Source organism: Diceros bicornis, chromosome 8 (assembly GCF_020826845.1).
Source record: "Diceros bicornis minor isolate mBicDic1 chromosome 8, mDicBic1.mat.cur, whole genome shotgun sequence".
In the NCBI taxonomy this organism is placed as follows: domain Eukaryota; kingdom Metazoa; phylum Chordata; class Mammalia; order Perissodactyla; family Rhinocerotidae; genus Diceros; species Diceros bicornis.
In genome coordinates this window covers 31,894,420-31,911,572 of record NC_080747.1, presented here as the reverse complement: position 1 = coordinate 31,911,572, position 17,153 = coordinate 31,894,420, and the positions used below count along the sequence as shown (strand labels likewise).

Here is a 17,153-nt window from a genome sequence, read left to right as displayed (position 1 = left end):
AGTGATCTCCAGCAGTGTCACCTGAATCTTAAGTCAAGTATAAATAAAACCTCGAAAAGTGTTGCTTTGAAAAAATTGATCTGTACTCTGGGGGCCGGTCCTGTGGCATAGCGGTTAAGTGCGCGCGCTCTGCTGCTGGCGGCCCGGGTTTGGATCCCTGGTGTGCACTGGCGCACACCGACGCACCGCTTGTTAGGCCATGCTGCGGCGGCGTCCCATATAGAGTAGAGGAAGACAGGCACAGATGTTAGCCCAGGGCCAGTCTTCCTCAGCAAAAAGAGGAGCATTGGCAGATGTTAGCTCAGGGCTGATCTTCCTCACACACACACACAAAAATTGATCTGTACTCTGCAATCTACATAAATAATACAGCGTTGGTTTTACCACTTCATTTCAAGACAGGGCCTCTAGCTTACCCCTCTCACTCTCTTCCAGTCAGATTGCTCAAATTATGGAGCCACCGTTCCGATTCCTTCCATCACCACTTGGCCTCCGATCCAATTTGATGGGCAGGATAACTAATCTGAAGCTTGAAGTAAGCCATCATCGAAGTGGTTTAAGAGGCTGTGGGAAACAGTATGGCAGTTCTGCAAAAATTAGACCTGGAATTGCCATACGACCCAGCAATTCCACTTCTAGATGTATACCCAAAAGAATTGAAAGCAGAGACTCGGACAGATATTTGTATCCCCATGTTCACAGTAGCATTATTTACAATAGCCAAAAGGTGAAAACAACCCAAATGTCCATTGATGGATGAATGGATAAACAAAATGTGGTTTATACATACAATGGAATATTATTCAGCCCTAAAAAGTAACGAAATTCTGATACATACTACAACATGTAAGAACCTTGAAAACATTGTGCCAGATGAAATAAGCTAGTCAAAAAAGGACAAATGTCTGTATGATTCCACTTACATGAGGTACCTAGAGTAGTCAGATTTATAGAGACAGAAAATAGAATAGCAATTACCACAAGCTGAGGGGAGTGGGGAATGGGGAGTTTCATGGGTCCAGAGTTTCAGTTTGGGATGATGAAAAAGTTTTGGAGATGAATAGTGATGATGGTTGTACCACAATGTGAATGTACTTAATGCCACTGAACTGTACACTTAAAAATGGTTAAAATGGTAAATTTTATGTTATGTGTATTTTACTGCAATTTTTAAAAAAGTTCTGTAAGATGATAATGAATTTGTGCAACATGTAATGCCACCAGCATGCAGTAGAGGGCAAAGGAGCTTAAGATTCACAGAAAAGCTTGATTCAAACTCTGCTGCGGCCAATTCTGGCCCTGTCAGTGAATCATCCACACCTGCAGCTCTGAAGGAGCCGGTGCAAGCTTGGGGGTAAGAACTTCAGTCAGCTTTGTGTGTTGTAACGCTCTTGAAGAAGAAATACAGGTTGTCTGGGTTGTCTCTAAAGAAGAGCTTGAACTCATGGAGATAAGAGGAAAGTAGCCTTATTCAGATTTGTAGTATTTATAATTTTGCCTATATTAATCTAAAGATGAATGATTCGTGAGTGACCTTGAGGCTATTATCTGAGGAATTGTGTTGCAGGTGCTCGAGGGTTCGGGTTTCCTTTCGCTGGTTGCTGATTAAACCTGGTAGGTCCTTCTACCCAGAGTGGATGGTCCCAGGCATCGTGGCTAGTTTTCTCCAGCTTTTATTTCCCACAATGCGTGTTAACAACATCTGCTGGATGAGATCTTTGGCTATGTAAAGCATATTTGGCTCCTTTATTGATTTTTAAAGTTCTGCATTTGTGTGACGTGTCTAAAAGGAGGGGCACATCTGATGGATTTTGTACAATGTAGTTCTTGCTCACTTTCCTTTAAAATTCTAGAGTGGCCAAAGATGGTCATGTGTCTGCTGTAAAGCAGAGAATGATTAGCATTTGATTTCTAGAAGAGCTTTCTCGCTGACCTCCTACACTGAGCTATTAATTAGAGTTGTGTGCACTTTCTGAGTTTTATTTCAATTCTCGTGAATTTATAACTCTCTTAAGAATGCATGTGGGCAAAGCCTCTTGAACTTTTTGACACCTAGCAGAGTGTCCCATAGCGGCCGCATACCACTTTGGAGAGAGGCACATGGGTGGGAAGGGAGGAAGAGGCCACCATGGCAGCTAGTCCTGCCAGTGGAATCAATCTTGGAAATCACATCCTAAGCTACTTAATTTCAGGGTTTGAAATGCCTTCAATTTGGGTTCCAGAAAGGACAAGCTAGGTCTGGGTTCAAATCCATGCTCTATCACTTATTCACTGGGTCATCTTAGGCAAGACCCTTAACCCCTGGGCTTTAACCCCTCCATTTGTAAAATAGGGATAAAAATATCCACCATTTTGTTGAGTTGAGAGAATTGAACAAGATAATGTATGGAAAGCATTTAGCTCCATGCCAGGTGGATAGGAAACACTCAAAAAATGTAAGTCATTTTTACTCTTATGTTGCAAAGACCATTCAACATTCAATGGGTTTTTAATCCCTTGTCCATTTTTTTGCATCATTGGAAGAGTTAGACAATTAAGTATTCTTTGGCCAGGCGCCAATAGTCATTTCATGGCGTCTTTTGACTTGGATTTTTAAATCACAAGCTATTAAGGAAAGTCATTCTCTGTTTTTCATCTGCTTTTAGCATAGTAGTAATAGTACTGGGAATGTGATAATAATATATAACATTTATTGAATGCATCTTTCAGCAAAAGTTTGTGTCTTCTTTTAAAAATGTTTTAATGAAATGCCGTAATGCATATACATTGCCTGAGAGATAGGAGCTTTTTGTTTTATTATATTAAGAGAAGCTCAAGAAGAGTTAGTTCTTCTCTCTTATTTAGAATAAGTTCTAGATGAGGTTGTGGTATCGGGCAGGGAGAAGAGGTGGGCAAAATACAGAAGCTATGAAATATGAAAATATAGAAGCTCAACTCAGTTGATTCCAGATAAAGCAACTGGGTTAGATTCTGCTGCATTTTTCAAGGGCCATAGCTCCCAGACCTAGGAGCTTAAAGTAAGTTGCTATAAATTGAGGTACTCTGTGAGATAATAATGTTAAAAACACCTTTGTCAGCTTAATGATTATAACTGCCAGTGTCCTGCCAAGCCACACTGGAGCCTGAGACAAAAGGAAAAGTCAGTAATACTAATCTTGTCTTTTTGAAAAATTTTGATATTTTCTTCATCATGTATTTTGCATTAATTTTAATTTTTAAAAATATTTCATTAAAACATTATTTGTCTTAATTACTGAGTTTCTTGATGCCTCTTAAAATTTGTGCCTGAAGTCACCCTAGTCTTGGCCCTGATAACTGCTACCCTTTGTGATATGGTAGGCCTGATAACAAGAGATTTATAGACATTATCTCTTTTATGCCTCTGCACAAAACGCATTTTACAGATGAGAAAATGGAACCTTTCAGCAGTTAAATAAATGATCTAAGTTAACACAGCAAGTGGGTGGCTAAGATTGGACTTGAACACAGATCTATCAATCCAACACTAAACTCATTCTCTAACCATCATGCATGGCACCATATCAGGAATTCACAACACAAACTCATTCATTCAAAACGTATTTTTGAGAGCATGTTAGGTATCACCTGTGCTAAGGGATATAAAATTGAAATTATTCATTCATTCATATACACATTAAAAAAGTATTTACTGAGCATGTGCTGTGTGACAGGCACTATTTTGTGTGTTGGGGGATACAGAAGTGAACAAGATCATCAGCTCCCTTCTCTCATGGATGTGAGAGGTGAGGGAGATTCAATAAACAAATAAATGAACAAAAGTTTCAGATAGTGGTAAGTGCTCTATTTTGTAGGGAAATAAAATAACGTGATATGAACTAGTAGCAAGTTGGTCACTTTACATTAGTTCATCAAGTCAGGTCTCTTAGAGAAGAAAAACTTTAAGCCAAGATCTAAATGATGAAAGATCCAGCCAAGGAAGGATTGGAGGAAGAGCATTCCAAGAGAGGAAAAAGCTAGTGCAAAGGCCCTAAGGTCGGAGCAAGCGTGGTGTGGCCAAGGAACAAAGAGACGGGCAGTGTGACAGGAGTGTCAAGTCCAAGGAAGCAAGAGCAGCTTGTGGAGCTGTTGTAATCCAGTATTAGGAGTTCGGGTTTTATTGTAAGTGTGGTAGTACGTTAGTTGGGACATAGACTTGCTGCTGTAACAAGTGACCCCCAAATAAAGTGGCTTAGACAAGATAGTGTTCAACATAATGGCTCAATCCATGCCGGTCCTTGTAAAGTAATTGATATAAAACCTAAATTGTGGCATTGCATTTGGGTGGCAATACAGTTCCTTGGACTGTGTATTAGGAAATTTTAAAGAATCGGTATGACTTAGTGAGACATACTTTCCTTGTGATTAATGTATTTTGAAAACAGATCACCTTGACTCACCATAGAGAGACGAGATAGCAGAGTGACTAAGAGCCCAGGCTATGGACTCACCATGTCTTAACTTTGTGACTGTGAGGCAGTTACCCGACCTACCACCACTTTTCAAATCTGTAAAGGGTGAATAGTGATAGCAGTTACCTTATAAGATGGTTGTTGTAAGGATCAATCTATGTCAAATTAGTATTACTTAGCCTAATAAATGGTAGTTCTTGTTACCCAAAAAGACATCAAGGCACCACTGCCTTATTTGCATGATAGAGTCAATATGGAGGGGAGATGCCATCGGACATGCTGAATAGATATAAATACACAGATTCATCAAACAGAACAAGCTACTCACGTCATCTTAAACGTGGGTAATTGATTAAAATTATGGTACTGGTAATAATTTAATTTTGCTGAATTCCTGAAATCTGGAAAATTACCATGGACATAAAGCTGCATCAAAGAGGCTTTCTTTTCATGTTCGTATTTGTTCTTATATTGATCATTAGATGCTATACTAAATGTTCTATAAAAAGGAGATGACCAAGAAAGGACTACCTGGGATGGATTGGAGTGAATATCTCAGTGAAAAGTGAACACACTAGGCCAGTTCCAGGCTACTGTCTCCTCAATCACATCCCCACTTAGTGCCTTTCATGACCCTCTTCCACGGAGCACGCAATGGACAACGAATATCCAAATCAGTTTTCTCTCCACAGTCATGTCACAGATGCTTGAGCATTTCTGTCCATTTTCCTATTTTTCTATGAGACAGTTTTATAAAGTATTTTCATTTTAAAATTATTTTGGGAAATATCCACGTTTTCTAGAATTTCTTCACTTCAACAACGACAAAAAACACAAACTTGGTCAGATTCTAGAGAAAGAAAAATCCAGATGAGATTGAGGTATTATTCCAGGCGTCCTTTTGTCTTTGTTCTGTCAGTTTGTGCCTTCACCATGCCTGCATGGGTACGTGTGTCTATGCGCACACACGCAGACACACAGCTTCTCAGATCAACGGGAAGCATGAACAGTACAGAGAAGTCTCGCTACGCCATGTTCTTCCCAGGGAGTATGTCTTTTGTTCCTCCTGCTTGTCTATGGGAGTGACCAGTCTGAGGGGCATTGAGGGTCAAGGTGTATCAGACACATGCAAGTAAAAGCAGGAAAGCTCGCACCATTGCTAATTCCCTTTCCTTGGTGTTTTCAGAGTGCCTGGTGTGGGGGGATGTAAAGTTGAAAAGTTTACTAATTTAATATTAGAATCTAGCCACTTCTCACCCCCCCACCTTCATTCTTGCATCATAAGTTGCTCTATAGTGTCCCAAGGGGTCTTCCCTGCCAGGCTTGTGCCCTTCCAGTCATTTCCATCCAACAAGCAGAGGAGTCTTTAAGATGTACATCAGAACCTGGCACTCCTTTACTCTAAATCCTCCACTGGTTTCTTATTTCAACCAGAGGAAAACCCTGAGTCCTTATAAAATCTGACGTCTTCAATCTACTTCCCCAACTCCAATCTAGTCATTCCTCACATTTTCCAAGCATAGTCCCGCATCAGGTCTTTGATCGTGTACTTGCTGTTCTCCCTTTAGATCTCTGCATGAATGTCACTGTATGAGAGAGGCCTTTTTTGACCACTTTATACAAAATATCACTCCCCAGATGCCCTCTGTCCCCCTTTACCTTAGCTATTTCTCTTTCTAGCCCTTATCACCACCTAACATATAAATTTATTATTTTGTTTATAGTCTCTCTTTTCTTACCCTTTACTAGAATGTAAGCCATATAGGAACAGAAATTCCATCTGTTCTACTCACTGCTATATCCCCAGTGCCTAGAAAATTTCCTGGCAGAGTAGGTACTTAATAAATACCTTGAATAATGAATATTGTGAAAACTTAGTTCTCCAACCACTTCTGTATCTAATCAAACAACTTGGAGCCTGGCTCTTCTCTCAATGTCCTCAGAATTCTGCATCCATGAGTTTCCTCATCTGTAAAATGCCGGTAATACTACTTCCCTCACAGAGTTTTGTGATAAATAAGTGAGATAATATATATGAAGGGTTTAGTATATATCTTGGCACACAGAAAGCCTCCAAGAAATGGAAACTATTTTTATCATTATTACTATTATTCCGCAGTGATCCAGATTGCTTTTGCCACCAACCTGAAGACACGTGGAGGCATAAGGACAAGAACCATTCTGTTTGTTTCTGTGTTTTGGACCTTCCATGCATATGGGTAAGTGTTGTGGAAAGTCAGATATTAGCTCAAGGGACTCTCTGTGTCCACAAATACAAAAGTTGAGGAACAACTCCATGATATTAATTCAGAGGCCCACAGTGTTTGGTGTTAAAGAATTACTTTCATTGAGAACTTAACGTCCACACAATGGACATCTGCACACAAATGTTTATAGCAACTTTCTTGATAATTGCCAAAACTTGGAAGCAACCCAAATGTCCTTTAATAAGTGAATGGATAAACAAACTGTGGTAAGTCTAGACAATGGAATATTATTCAGGGCTAAAAAAAAATGAGCTATCAAGCCATGCAAAGACATGGAGGAACTTTAAATGCATATTACTAAGTGAAAGAAACCAATGTGAAAAAGCTACATTCCGTGTGATTCCAACTATATGACTTTCTGGAAAAGGCAAAACAATAGAGACAATATAAAGATCAGTGATGGGGCCAGCCCTGTGCCTTAGTGGTTAAGTGTGCGCGCTCCGCTACTGGCGGCCCGGGTTCAGATCCCTGGCGTGCACCGACGCACCGCTTGTCCGGCCATGCTGAGGCGGCGTCCCACATACAGCAACTAGAAGGATGTGCAACTATGACATACAACTATCTACTGGGGCCTTGGTAGGAAAAAGGGAAAAAAAGGAGGAGGATTGGCAACAGATGTTAGCTCAGGGCCAGTCTTGCTCAGCAAAAGGAGGAGGATTGGCATCGAGGTTAGCTCAGGGCTGATCTTCCTCCCAAAGAAAAAAAGATCAGTGGTTGCCAAGGGTTGTTGGGGATGGGGTGGGTGGGATGAGTAGGTGTAGCACAGAGGATTTTTAGGGCAGTGAAAGTACACTGTATGATATCATAATGATGGATCACATGTCATTACACATTTGTCCAAACCCATGGAATATACAACATCAAGAGTGAAACATAATGTAAACAATGGCTTTGGGTGATTATGATGTGTCAGTGTAGGCCCATCAATTGTAACAAATGTACCACGCTGGTGGGGGATGTTGATAGTGGAGAAGCCTATGCATCTGGGCGGGGTACAGGAGGCTACGGAAAATCTCTGTAACTTCCCTTAATTTTGCTGTGAACCTTAAACTGCTCTAAAAAAATAAAGTCTTATTAAAAAAATTACTTTCAAATTTCTTAAAGCTTTCAGGCTAGCAAAAGGGGACGTGAAGGAGGGTGTTGAGTATGACCTGGCAGTGAAGTTCCTAAGTTGAACTGGGAGAGAAGCACCTCTTACAACTGTTTTATTTCTCCCTTCTGGGAATCCTGACTTGCCTCAGTGATGGGAATATGGCACAGTAACCGATTTGGAAATCTATTAGACAAGTTCTGAGATCAAGTCAAAGACCCAATAAACAGTTTGAGACCCTATTCCAAACTCTTGGTGAATATACTCAGATGTTGGCATTTTTAAAAAAGAAAAGTCCTGCAGGATTTAACAAACCACATAACCACTTAACTTGCTATCTTTCTAGGATTTTGAACTCATCTTCATCATTCATATGAGGGAACCAGTGATAAAATTCTTGGAATTACAATGAGACATATCAGAAGTGTTTATGTATTTTGTAGTATTGTTATGTCAGTGCATGGCTGGGCTTCAAAGCTGCCAGAAGAAAGGGAATTGACTACCAACTGCTCCAACATGTCTCTAAGAAAGGTTCCTGCAGACTTGACCCCAACCACAACCACACTGGATTTATCCTACAATCTCCTTTTTCAACTCCAGAGCTCAGATTTTCATTCTGTCTCTAAACTGAAAGTTTTGATTCTATGCCATAACAGAATCCAAGAACTGGATATCAAGACCTTTGAATTCAACAAGGAGTTAAAATATTTAGATTTGTCTTACAACAAACTGAAGATTGTAACATGGTATTCGCTGGCAGGTCTCAGATATTTAGATCTTTCTTTCAATGACTTTGACACCATGCCTGTCTCTGAGGAGACTGGCAACATGTCACACCTGGAAGTCCTGGGTTTGAGTGGAGCAAAAATACAAAAATCGGACTTCCAGAAAATTGCTCATTTGCATCTAAAGACTGTCTTCTTAGGATTGAGAACTCTTTCTTATTATGAAGAAGGCAGCCTGCCCATCCTAAACATAACAAAACTTCACATTGTTTTACCAATGAACATTAATTTCTGGGTTCTTTTGCATGATGGACTCAAGACTTCAAAAATATTAGAAATGACAAATGTAGATGGCAAAAGCCAATTTGCAAATTATGAAACTCAACAAAATCTTACTTTAGAGAATGCCAAGACATCTATTCTGTTACTTAATAAAGTTGATTTACTCTGGGACGACCTTCTCCTCATCTTCCAATTTGTTTGGCATACATCAGTGGAATATTTCTACATCCAAAATATGACTTTTGGAGGTAAGGTTTATCTTGACCACAATTCATTTGACTATTCAAATACTGTAATGAGAACTATAAAATTGGAGCATGTACATTTTCGAATTTTTTATATTCCACAGGAGAAAGTCTACTTGCTTTTTACGAAGATGGATATAGAAAACCTGACAATATCAGATGCACAAATGCCACACATGCTGTTCCCTATGTATCCTACAAGATTCCAATATTTAAATTTTGCTAATAATATCTTAACAGATGACCTGTTTAAAAACCCTATCCAATTGCCTCATTTGAAAACTCTCATTTTGAAGGGCAATAAATTGGAGACACTTTCCTTAGTGAGTTGCTTTGCTAACAACACAACCTTAAAGCACTTAGATCTGAGCCAAAATCTGTTACAACATGAAAATGATGAAAATTGCTCGTGGCCAGAAACCTTGATCACCATGAACCTGTCATCCAATAAATTTGCTGATTCTGTTTTCAGGTGCTTGCCCAGAAGTATTCAAATACTTGACCTGAATAATAACAAAATTCAAACTGTCCCTAAAGAGACTATTCATCTGAAGTCTTTGCGAGAGCTAAATCTTGCATTTAATTTTCTGACTGATCTTCCTGGGTGCAGTTATTTCAGAAAACTCTCAATTCTGAACATTGAAATGAACTTAATTCTCAGCCCATCTCTGGATTTTTTTCAGAGCTGCCAGGAAGTTAAGACTCTAAATGCAGGAAGAAATCCATTCCGGTGTACTTGTGAATTAAGAGATTTCATTCAGCTCGAAAAATATTCAGAGGGCATGATGGTTGGATGGTCAGATTCATACATTTGTGAGTACCCTTTGAATCTAAAGGGGACTCAGTTAAAGGATGTTTACCTTCCTGAACTATCCTGTAACACAGCTCTATTGATTGTCGTCATTGTGGTTATCATGCTCATTCTGGGGATGGCTTTGGCTTTCTGCTGCCTGCACTTTGATCTGCCCTGGTATCTCAGGATGCTATGTCAATGGACACAGACATGGCACAGGGTTAGGAAGACAACCCAAAAACAACTCAAGAGAAATGTCCAATTCCACGTGTTTATTTCATACAGCGAACCTGATTCTGCCTGGGTGAAGCATGAATTGATCCCCAATCTAGAGAAAGAAGTTGGTTCTGTTTTAATTTGCCTTCATGAGGGAAACTTTGACCCTGGCAAGAGCATTACCGAAAATGTCATAAACTGTACTGAGAAAAACTATAAGATCATCTTAGTTTTGTCTCCCAACTTTGTCCAGAGTGAGTGGTGCCATTATGAACCCTACTTTGCCCATCACAATCTCTTCCATGAAAATTCTAATTACATAATTCTCGTCTTACTGGAACCCATTCCACTCTACTGCATTCCTACCAGGTATCCTAACCTGAAAGCTCTCATGGAAAAGAAAGCATACTTGGAATGGCCCAAGGATAGGCGTAAATGTAGACTTTTTTGGACAAATCTGCGAGCTGCTATTCATGTTGATTTAGAAGAAACCAGAGAGACATGTGAACTACAGACATTCATAGAGCTGAATGAAGAGGCTCAAGGTTCTGCATCTTCTCTGATAAGAACAGACTGCCTATGAACCCCTCCCTTCCCCTAGGGAAGTTGAGGTCTGCACACACTGTTAGGATATAAATTAATGCAACCATTATGATGGCAATTTAGCAATATCTATTAAAATGAAAAACCATCATTCCTGCATGTCAGTTCCTTGGAGGATTTCTAAGAATGTATCCTATAGAAACACAAGTTTGCAATGGTTTATGTAAAAAAGTATTTATCCAAAGCATTGTTTATAATCACAAAAAAATTGAAAACAGCTCAGATGTCCACAAAATAAAGATTGATTCTATAAATTATAGTACATTAATGCAATAGAATATTACACAGCCACTAAAAAGAATGAGATAGTTCTATATTTACTGGTATGAAGAAAATTATATTAATATATTGGTTTATACACTTAAATAAAAGTCTAAAGGAATCTATACAAGTACACTGGTGTAGTAACAGTGGTTTGGGTCTGGGAGGTTAGATTACAGGGAGCATTTGGTTTCTGTGTTGTATATTTCTATGATGTTGGAGTTGCTTAGAATGAATCTGTATTTCTTTTGTAAGTAGATAAAACAATAAAGATAATTTTTAAAGCCTATATATCCTACTCATTTTGCTTGATTCTTCCCTTCTAGTCTCACAGGTCATAGAAAGAGAACACACTTTTCTGAATTTTGCAAAATTACATTTCAAAAACAAACATCATGTTACTTTCCTGATTAGAAAAATCTCTGTGGCTCACCCACATGATGAAGGAAGAAAATTCCATGCTCCTTTGAGATCTGACAGCAATCTCCTGTTACCTCCTTGCATCCTATCATTGAGCCTTATCAAGTTATTGCCCATTTCCCAAACATTCGATCGTCTTTCATGCCCCCAAGACCCTAGTGTTTGGCATCGTCCCTGCCTGTAATACCTTTCCTGCCTTGGTTTGTTCAGGAAATCTTACCTATCCTTTAAGGCCTAATCTAAATGTCAACTCTTCTTTGAAACCTTCCTCACTTCTTCCCCCAAGCATGCTGCTCCTTGACTCTCTATAACACTCTGGACATATTTCTATCACCAAACTGATTAAATATGTTTTTAAAATTTCCCTTTCCCACTAGACTATGAGCTCCTCAAAGGCTAGGATAGACTTCCCTCTGCCTTTGTATCAGCAATTTGCTCAGTCCCTGGTTCAGAGAAGGTGTTCAATGAGTGTTTCTGGAGTGGATCTTGGGTTAGCTAGAGGAATTTAGCTAATAGGGACTCAACTGGCTTCAGGATAGGTAGCGGAATTTGGAGGCAAAATTCTGAGAAGCTGGAGAGGAAGAGCAGGAATAGGTTAAAGTCAAGTGAGAAGACAGAGAATCCAGAACGGAAGGATTCCTGAGTATAGCTTGAATCATGTGAAATTGCCAATATTTGGTTGCTCTTGACCTACAAAACATCTGTTTCATCTCATTCAATCTAATAAATCTAATATCCTAAGCAGGGTAAAATTGGGTTCTGCATCTACTTTATTTCCTTATAGTTTGTGGTCTTATGAATTCCTCATGCTAGTAGTCATTTGAAAAATTGTACTCAAGATGGTCAACCTGAGAATATAGGGAGAGGGTTGGGTATTTATCCAGAAGCTAGGTTGTGCTACCATTTGGCCAGTGTCCAGTCTACTCTGAGGAACTAGAGTTCAGCAACCTTGAGGCTGAGTGTCTCTCTTCTTCCTCCCCGGGGAGCCCATGGCCTGTTTTGGTAGAAGGGGAAACCCAAGGAAACCACAGTAGAGTGATGGCAGAGAATGGGAAGAATGTCTTTCCTCCCAGGTTCTCAGCAGCTGGGCTGCTGATATTAGTGTGATTCATGGCTTCTGGAGGAGTCAAACAGATAACTGTATCAGGATTTTGCAAATCTTGAGTAAATCACTCAGTGCAAGACTCTTACCTTTAAAGATTAACTAATTGGGAACTTACAAAGAAAGTAACACTAGCCATAAAGTCACCAGGATTTAGTTACTCCATGGTGGAATCCTCAGTTTAGTAATACAGTTTTTAAAATAGATATAATTTATTACAATTTAATAAATAACATGTTAGGCTTAGCTCTCAGCAACTTCTTGTTTCAGCAGCTGGACAACCCTTAAATCTTATCTATCAGATCATTGTATTGAAACTGATACCATCCAAATTTTCCTAATATGCTTGGTTTGACTGTTATGGCTCATGGTAAGAGAAAATGAATTTTACATGAGTTTAATGTTGGGGCTTGAGACACAAGTAGCACCTAGCCTCATGTAAACCTGATGATATACTTTTACCTAAGAAATTTCAGATTTCGACAAGTGACCCACTCTCCTGCATCGTGATGTTGATGGGGATGTGAGCATACACAGGCCGCGTGCTGCAACGGAAGCCAGTGTAACAACTCTGATCATGTTTTGAAAATGACTCCAGATTTTGTGAACTTGCAAGTTCCTTTTTATTTCTTTGCCATTTGTCAACCTGGGGCTTCTTCCATTTTTTTCCCAAGGAGACTGAGCTCTCTATCGATGAGGTTGGAGTCTGTCTGCGGACTCCGTAAGGGCCTTCACAACACCCATGCATCTCTGCAGATAAGTGGCAATATTTTCCAGATGTCAACAGTTCGGTTTTGACAATGGTCCATATATTCTAAATGTGGCAAAGAGGACTGGACTGAAGTGGGGTCATAATCCTCAAATTCAAGTCATTTGGAGGGAGAAGGAAAGGGTTTTAAATCTAACTTATGCCAAATGTTCCCAAAGGTTCAACTCTTTTATCTGTTTTAATGAACCACTCAAGAAAAGCATAGACTAGGAATATTTAAACTGAATGAGAATTTAGAGTTTATTAAGTATAACTCTCACTTTCAATTGAGGCTTTAGAATTTTAAATAACTCACCCAAGCCCAAGGTCAAACTTTAGTCTTTTAACTCCTAAATAATACTTTTCCTTCCAATCCTCAACAAGGTGGCTTTTATTTTTTGCATTTGACTTTATTATCTGGATCCTTTCATTTCCATTCTCAAGATCAGAGCCCTGGATTGGGTCTTTGCATATCCTGCCTATACTCCCATAATCATTTAAGGTCTGGACTCTGCAGCCTCTCCCCACTGCCAAAGCATCCTGTATTTGCCACCTGTATCACATCCCTGAAACAACATTCTCATTCTATCAGTAACTCACTACGGAGGCTGCTCCTCAGATCAGCCACCCTTTGTCCCCAAGGCAGAACGTGTTCTCTATGTAAAGGGTGAAGAATGATTGGGAGCTTGGTTTCCCTTGGAGGTTTTGAGGACATCTTCATCACTGGTACTCTGCTGGGGATGCTTCCATGGTCCCTGAGCTCAGTTCATCACCTGACGTGCTGTGACACGTGATGTGCTGCTGGTATTGATCTCAGCCCTCTACCAGGCTCCTTGAATGACCGCTTGAGGAAGTGGGTCTGATAGTGCGTTCTGAAGTCCCCAAAGGTGGCAAGCACAATGAACAACTCCTGATTGTGGATTAGGAGGTGGTCTACAGCTGGACATCTATTTCAACAGCCAGCTGTGACACACTGCTGCCCTTCACCGACAAGGGGCCATGGAGCTGCTGGAGTACGTTGCATTCCAGTTGTCCAAGGACAAAGGGGCAGCCAGAGGTGGGGTTGTTCAGGGTCAGGGTTTGGAAGGTTGGATGGGGCCTCCTGGCCAGCGCAACTCCAGACAGCAACTGCAAATCTCCCCCTTCACAATGAGAGGTACTTGTCTTCAGAATGTGTCTTGTTAGTGGTGTCCAAGCTGGCTCAGTGGTAAATGCTAACAATGCACACACATTCTAATAATTACTTTGAAATATTTGAATGAAAATCCAGTGGAGCAGATTCTAAATCCATTCACATTTTTCCAAAACATGTCAATATTACCTTTTCCCTGCAAATCTTTGCTCCAATCACGTTTCCAGTAGAAGACTTCCTGAATGATTTACTTGAAAATGCCGGCACTCATTATCCATCTTCCTTGCTTTTTATTTTTCCATAGCATTTACCACCTTCTATACTACTGTATCCTTTTTCTATTTATCTAGCTTATTCTCTGTCTTCCCCCACTAGACTGCAAACTCTTTTAGAGCAGAGATTTTGTCTGTTTTGCTCACAGATGTTGTCTCCACCTCTGCCTGGAACAGAGCCTGGCACATAGCCACTCTCCAAGTTTTCCTGAAGGAAACATAGTTTGTCAGTGGACCTGCTGTTGATTGGCCTCCTCTGCTCTTCTGAAGTCCAGCAGGGCAGCCAAGGCTGCCCACTTCCGTGACAATCCTTATCATTGTAAATCAGGGGTATAGATTTTACTCATCAGGGAGCATTCCTGACTTTCAATAGAGTGTTTTTGCTTAAACTTTCTGGGACCTGCCCTCACCGAGTTGTCTCCCCACACCCCCCACCTTTGGCTCTTCTCTTTACCTCCTCCTTTTGGGATCTTCTTGATCTCAGGGACTTGCTGTGGACAGCCCTTGCACTATTTCAGAGTCTGCAGATTCTACAAATCACCACACATGGGGTTAATGGGTTCCCCCCACCACTGCCCCTGTTCTTGTTGCTGTATCAGACTTTCAAGAGGAGAAGGGGAAGTTCTGGGCCAATAAGGCCTCTGCCATGGGCCCTTCCTCAGACTCCTTCCCCCTCCCCTATCCCCAGCTCTATGGAGGGTCTTACTTGAATTTTCTAAGTCCTTCTTATGGCCTGTTACTGCCAGGACTGGCAATATTCTCCAAGTATGATGTTCCTGGCCCAGACCCAGACCCACATGGACCCTGGTCTTCATTTGTCCTCTTCGAGATGCTTTTGGACCCTCTATCTTGCACATGAGGTCAACTTGATAGCCTGAGGAGCTCTGGAACTCACACCTAGCAGGTCCTCTCAGAGACTGGTGGTTAGGCCCCCATTTAAGGTGGATGGCCTGGCAAGCAGATCACTCCTGCTGGCTGAAGCAGTGTGGGATGACCCAAGATTGGGCCACCAGAATGGTGCTGACATTGATTTAGGGTGACTCTCACAATGCACACAGGACAACTTCAGGGCTCTGGGCTGCCACCTTTTTACACCAACCCTTTGGCTTGAGCTACCAGTGTGGGCCTGTGTTTTGATGGTGGTGCCTCCTCCTGTCTACAGCACCTGAGGATGGCAGGCAGGGTGGCAGATGATCTTTACCCTGTGCTCCCCCTCATGCCCTAGCCTCTGTCTCCCAGGGTGATAGATGCCATTGCTGCAGGCCATGTATTAGGTAGTCCTTAGATGATGGCTCTCAAGACTGAACATCAATGGGCCTTTCAATCAATGTCCTCACTTGTCTCCCATTGACATGGTGACATTGTGCTCTCCCTGTCTTAAGCCATGCTGATGAGGGAAGGACATGTCTTGCGGGAGAGAGACTGCACCTCTCTCTTCACAATGAACCCCTCACCCACCCTTCCCACTGGTGGTGGCATGTGGAAGGCTAGAGTTCAGTCAACATCGAAAGAGCTCCCATTCTAGAAATGCAATGATTACCACCTCAACAGTCCAAGAGAAGACATGGCTGGAAGATGCCTTGTTCTATGTTTACACCATAAAATTCTGAATGGTAAACTTAGAACCAGAAAATGAATATTGGGTCACATTTTCCTGCATATTTTGGGGAAGACTTGCATCAATGAAGCACAGTACTAACCTTTAAGAGTGTCAGTGGAAGGCATTGTGGATGGAGGAAGAAGCATCGTGAGTAACAACATAACCAGCATTACAGACACACTATTAGGGAACAGAGGAGGCATGAAGATCTATACTGTTAATGTCAACAGGTTCTGAAGAGCCATGTTCTTGTGATTAACTACAGCGCTACTACCATTTTCTCCTGGTGGGAGCTATAAAATTAACCAGGAACAGTGCACTGGACAATAAAATGCCCGAAGAGATGGTTCTTGGATTTGAATAGCAAGACGTGGTGGTTGGACCCTACAAAGAATCTTCCAATGCACCAACTGGACAATAAACAAGACATAAGTAACTCTTCTCTACCCGTCTCCGTTAATAAGTCACTACGCCTAATATGGGTCCATAAATTTTGAAACATTTTCAAATCAAATTATTTATATAGACAGGAGCCCTGCACTGTAAAAAATCTTGTCCCGAGGCCCTGCACACCCTGGAGGTAGCTCTGAGAAAGACAATATCCTGGCTTATGCAGCCAGAAGGTATATTGTTTATTTCTTGGCGGCACAACGACTTGTTTTCATTTCAGAGTAAGTCATTGAGCAGGACAGTGTTTGTCTCGAGTGCTGATGGATGATGTGGTGAAATTCAGTGGTGAGACTGATGGAACAGGCAAGTTCTAGTACTACGATATTAAGGTTATTGGAAGTTCCTCCTATGGTTTTTATAAAAAATCAGAGGGGAAGAGGCATTTCTTATTTTATGTCATGATGTGTTAAAGCACCACATTATTAAGTTCTGTTCTGCCCGTGGAGGAATTTAGATCCTTAGTCGTGCTTGGGAACTTTCTAAACCTAAGGACCTACAGTGTTTAACTTCCTGGCAG

At 40.9% G+C, this 17,153-nt stretch overlaps 1 protein-coding gene across 1 annotated transcript; it reads left to right on the top strand.

Annotated features, from left to right (window-relative positions):
* Nucleotides 1-1,273: 1,273 nt before the first annotated feature.
* TLR10 (toll like receptor 10) lies at nt 1,274-11,171 on the top strand. Its single transcript, XM_058546881.1, has 3 exons — nt 1,274-1,354; nt 6,550-6,649; nt 8,134-11,171. Exon 3 carries the CDS (start codon nt 8,196-8,198, stop codon nt 10,629-10,631), a length of 2,436 nt encoding a protein of 811 aa, XP_058402864.1. The 5' UTR covers nt 1,274-1,354; nt 6,550-6,649; nt 8,134-8,195; the 3' UTR covers nt 10,632-11,171.
* The last annotated feature ends 5,982 nt before the right edge of the window (nt 11,172-17,153 follow it).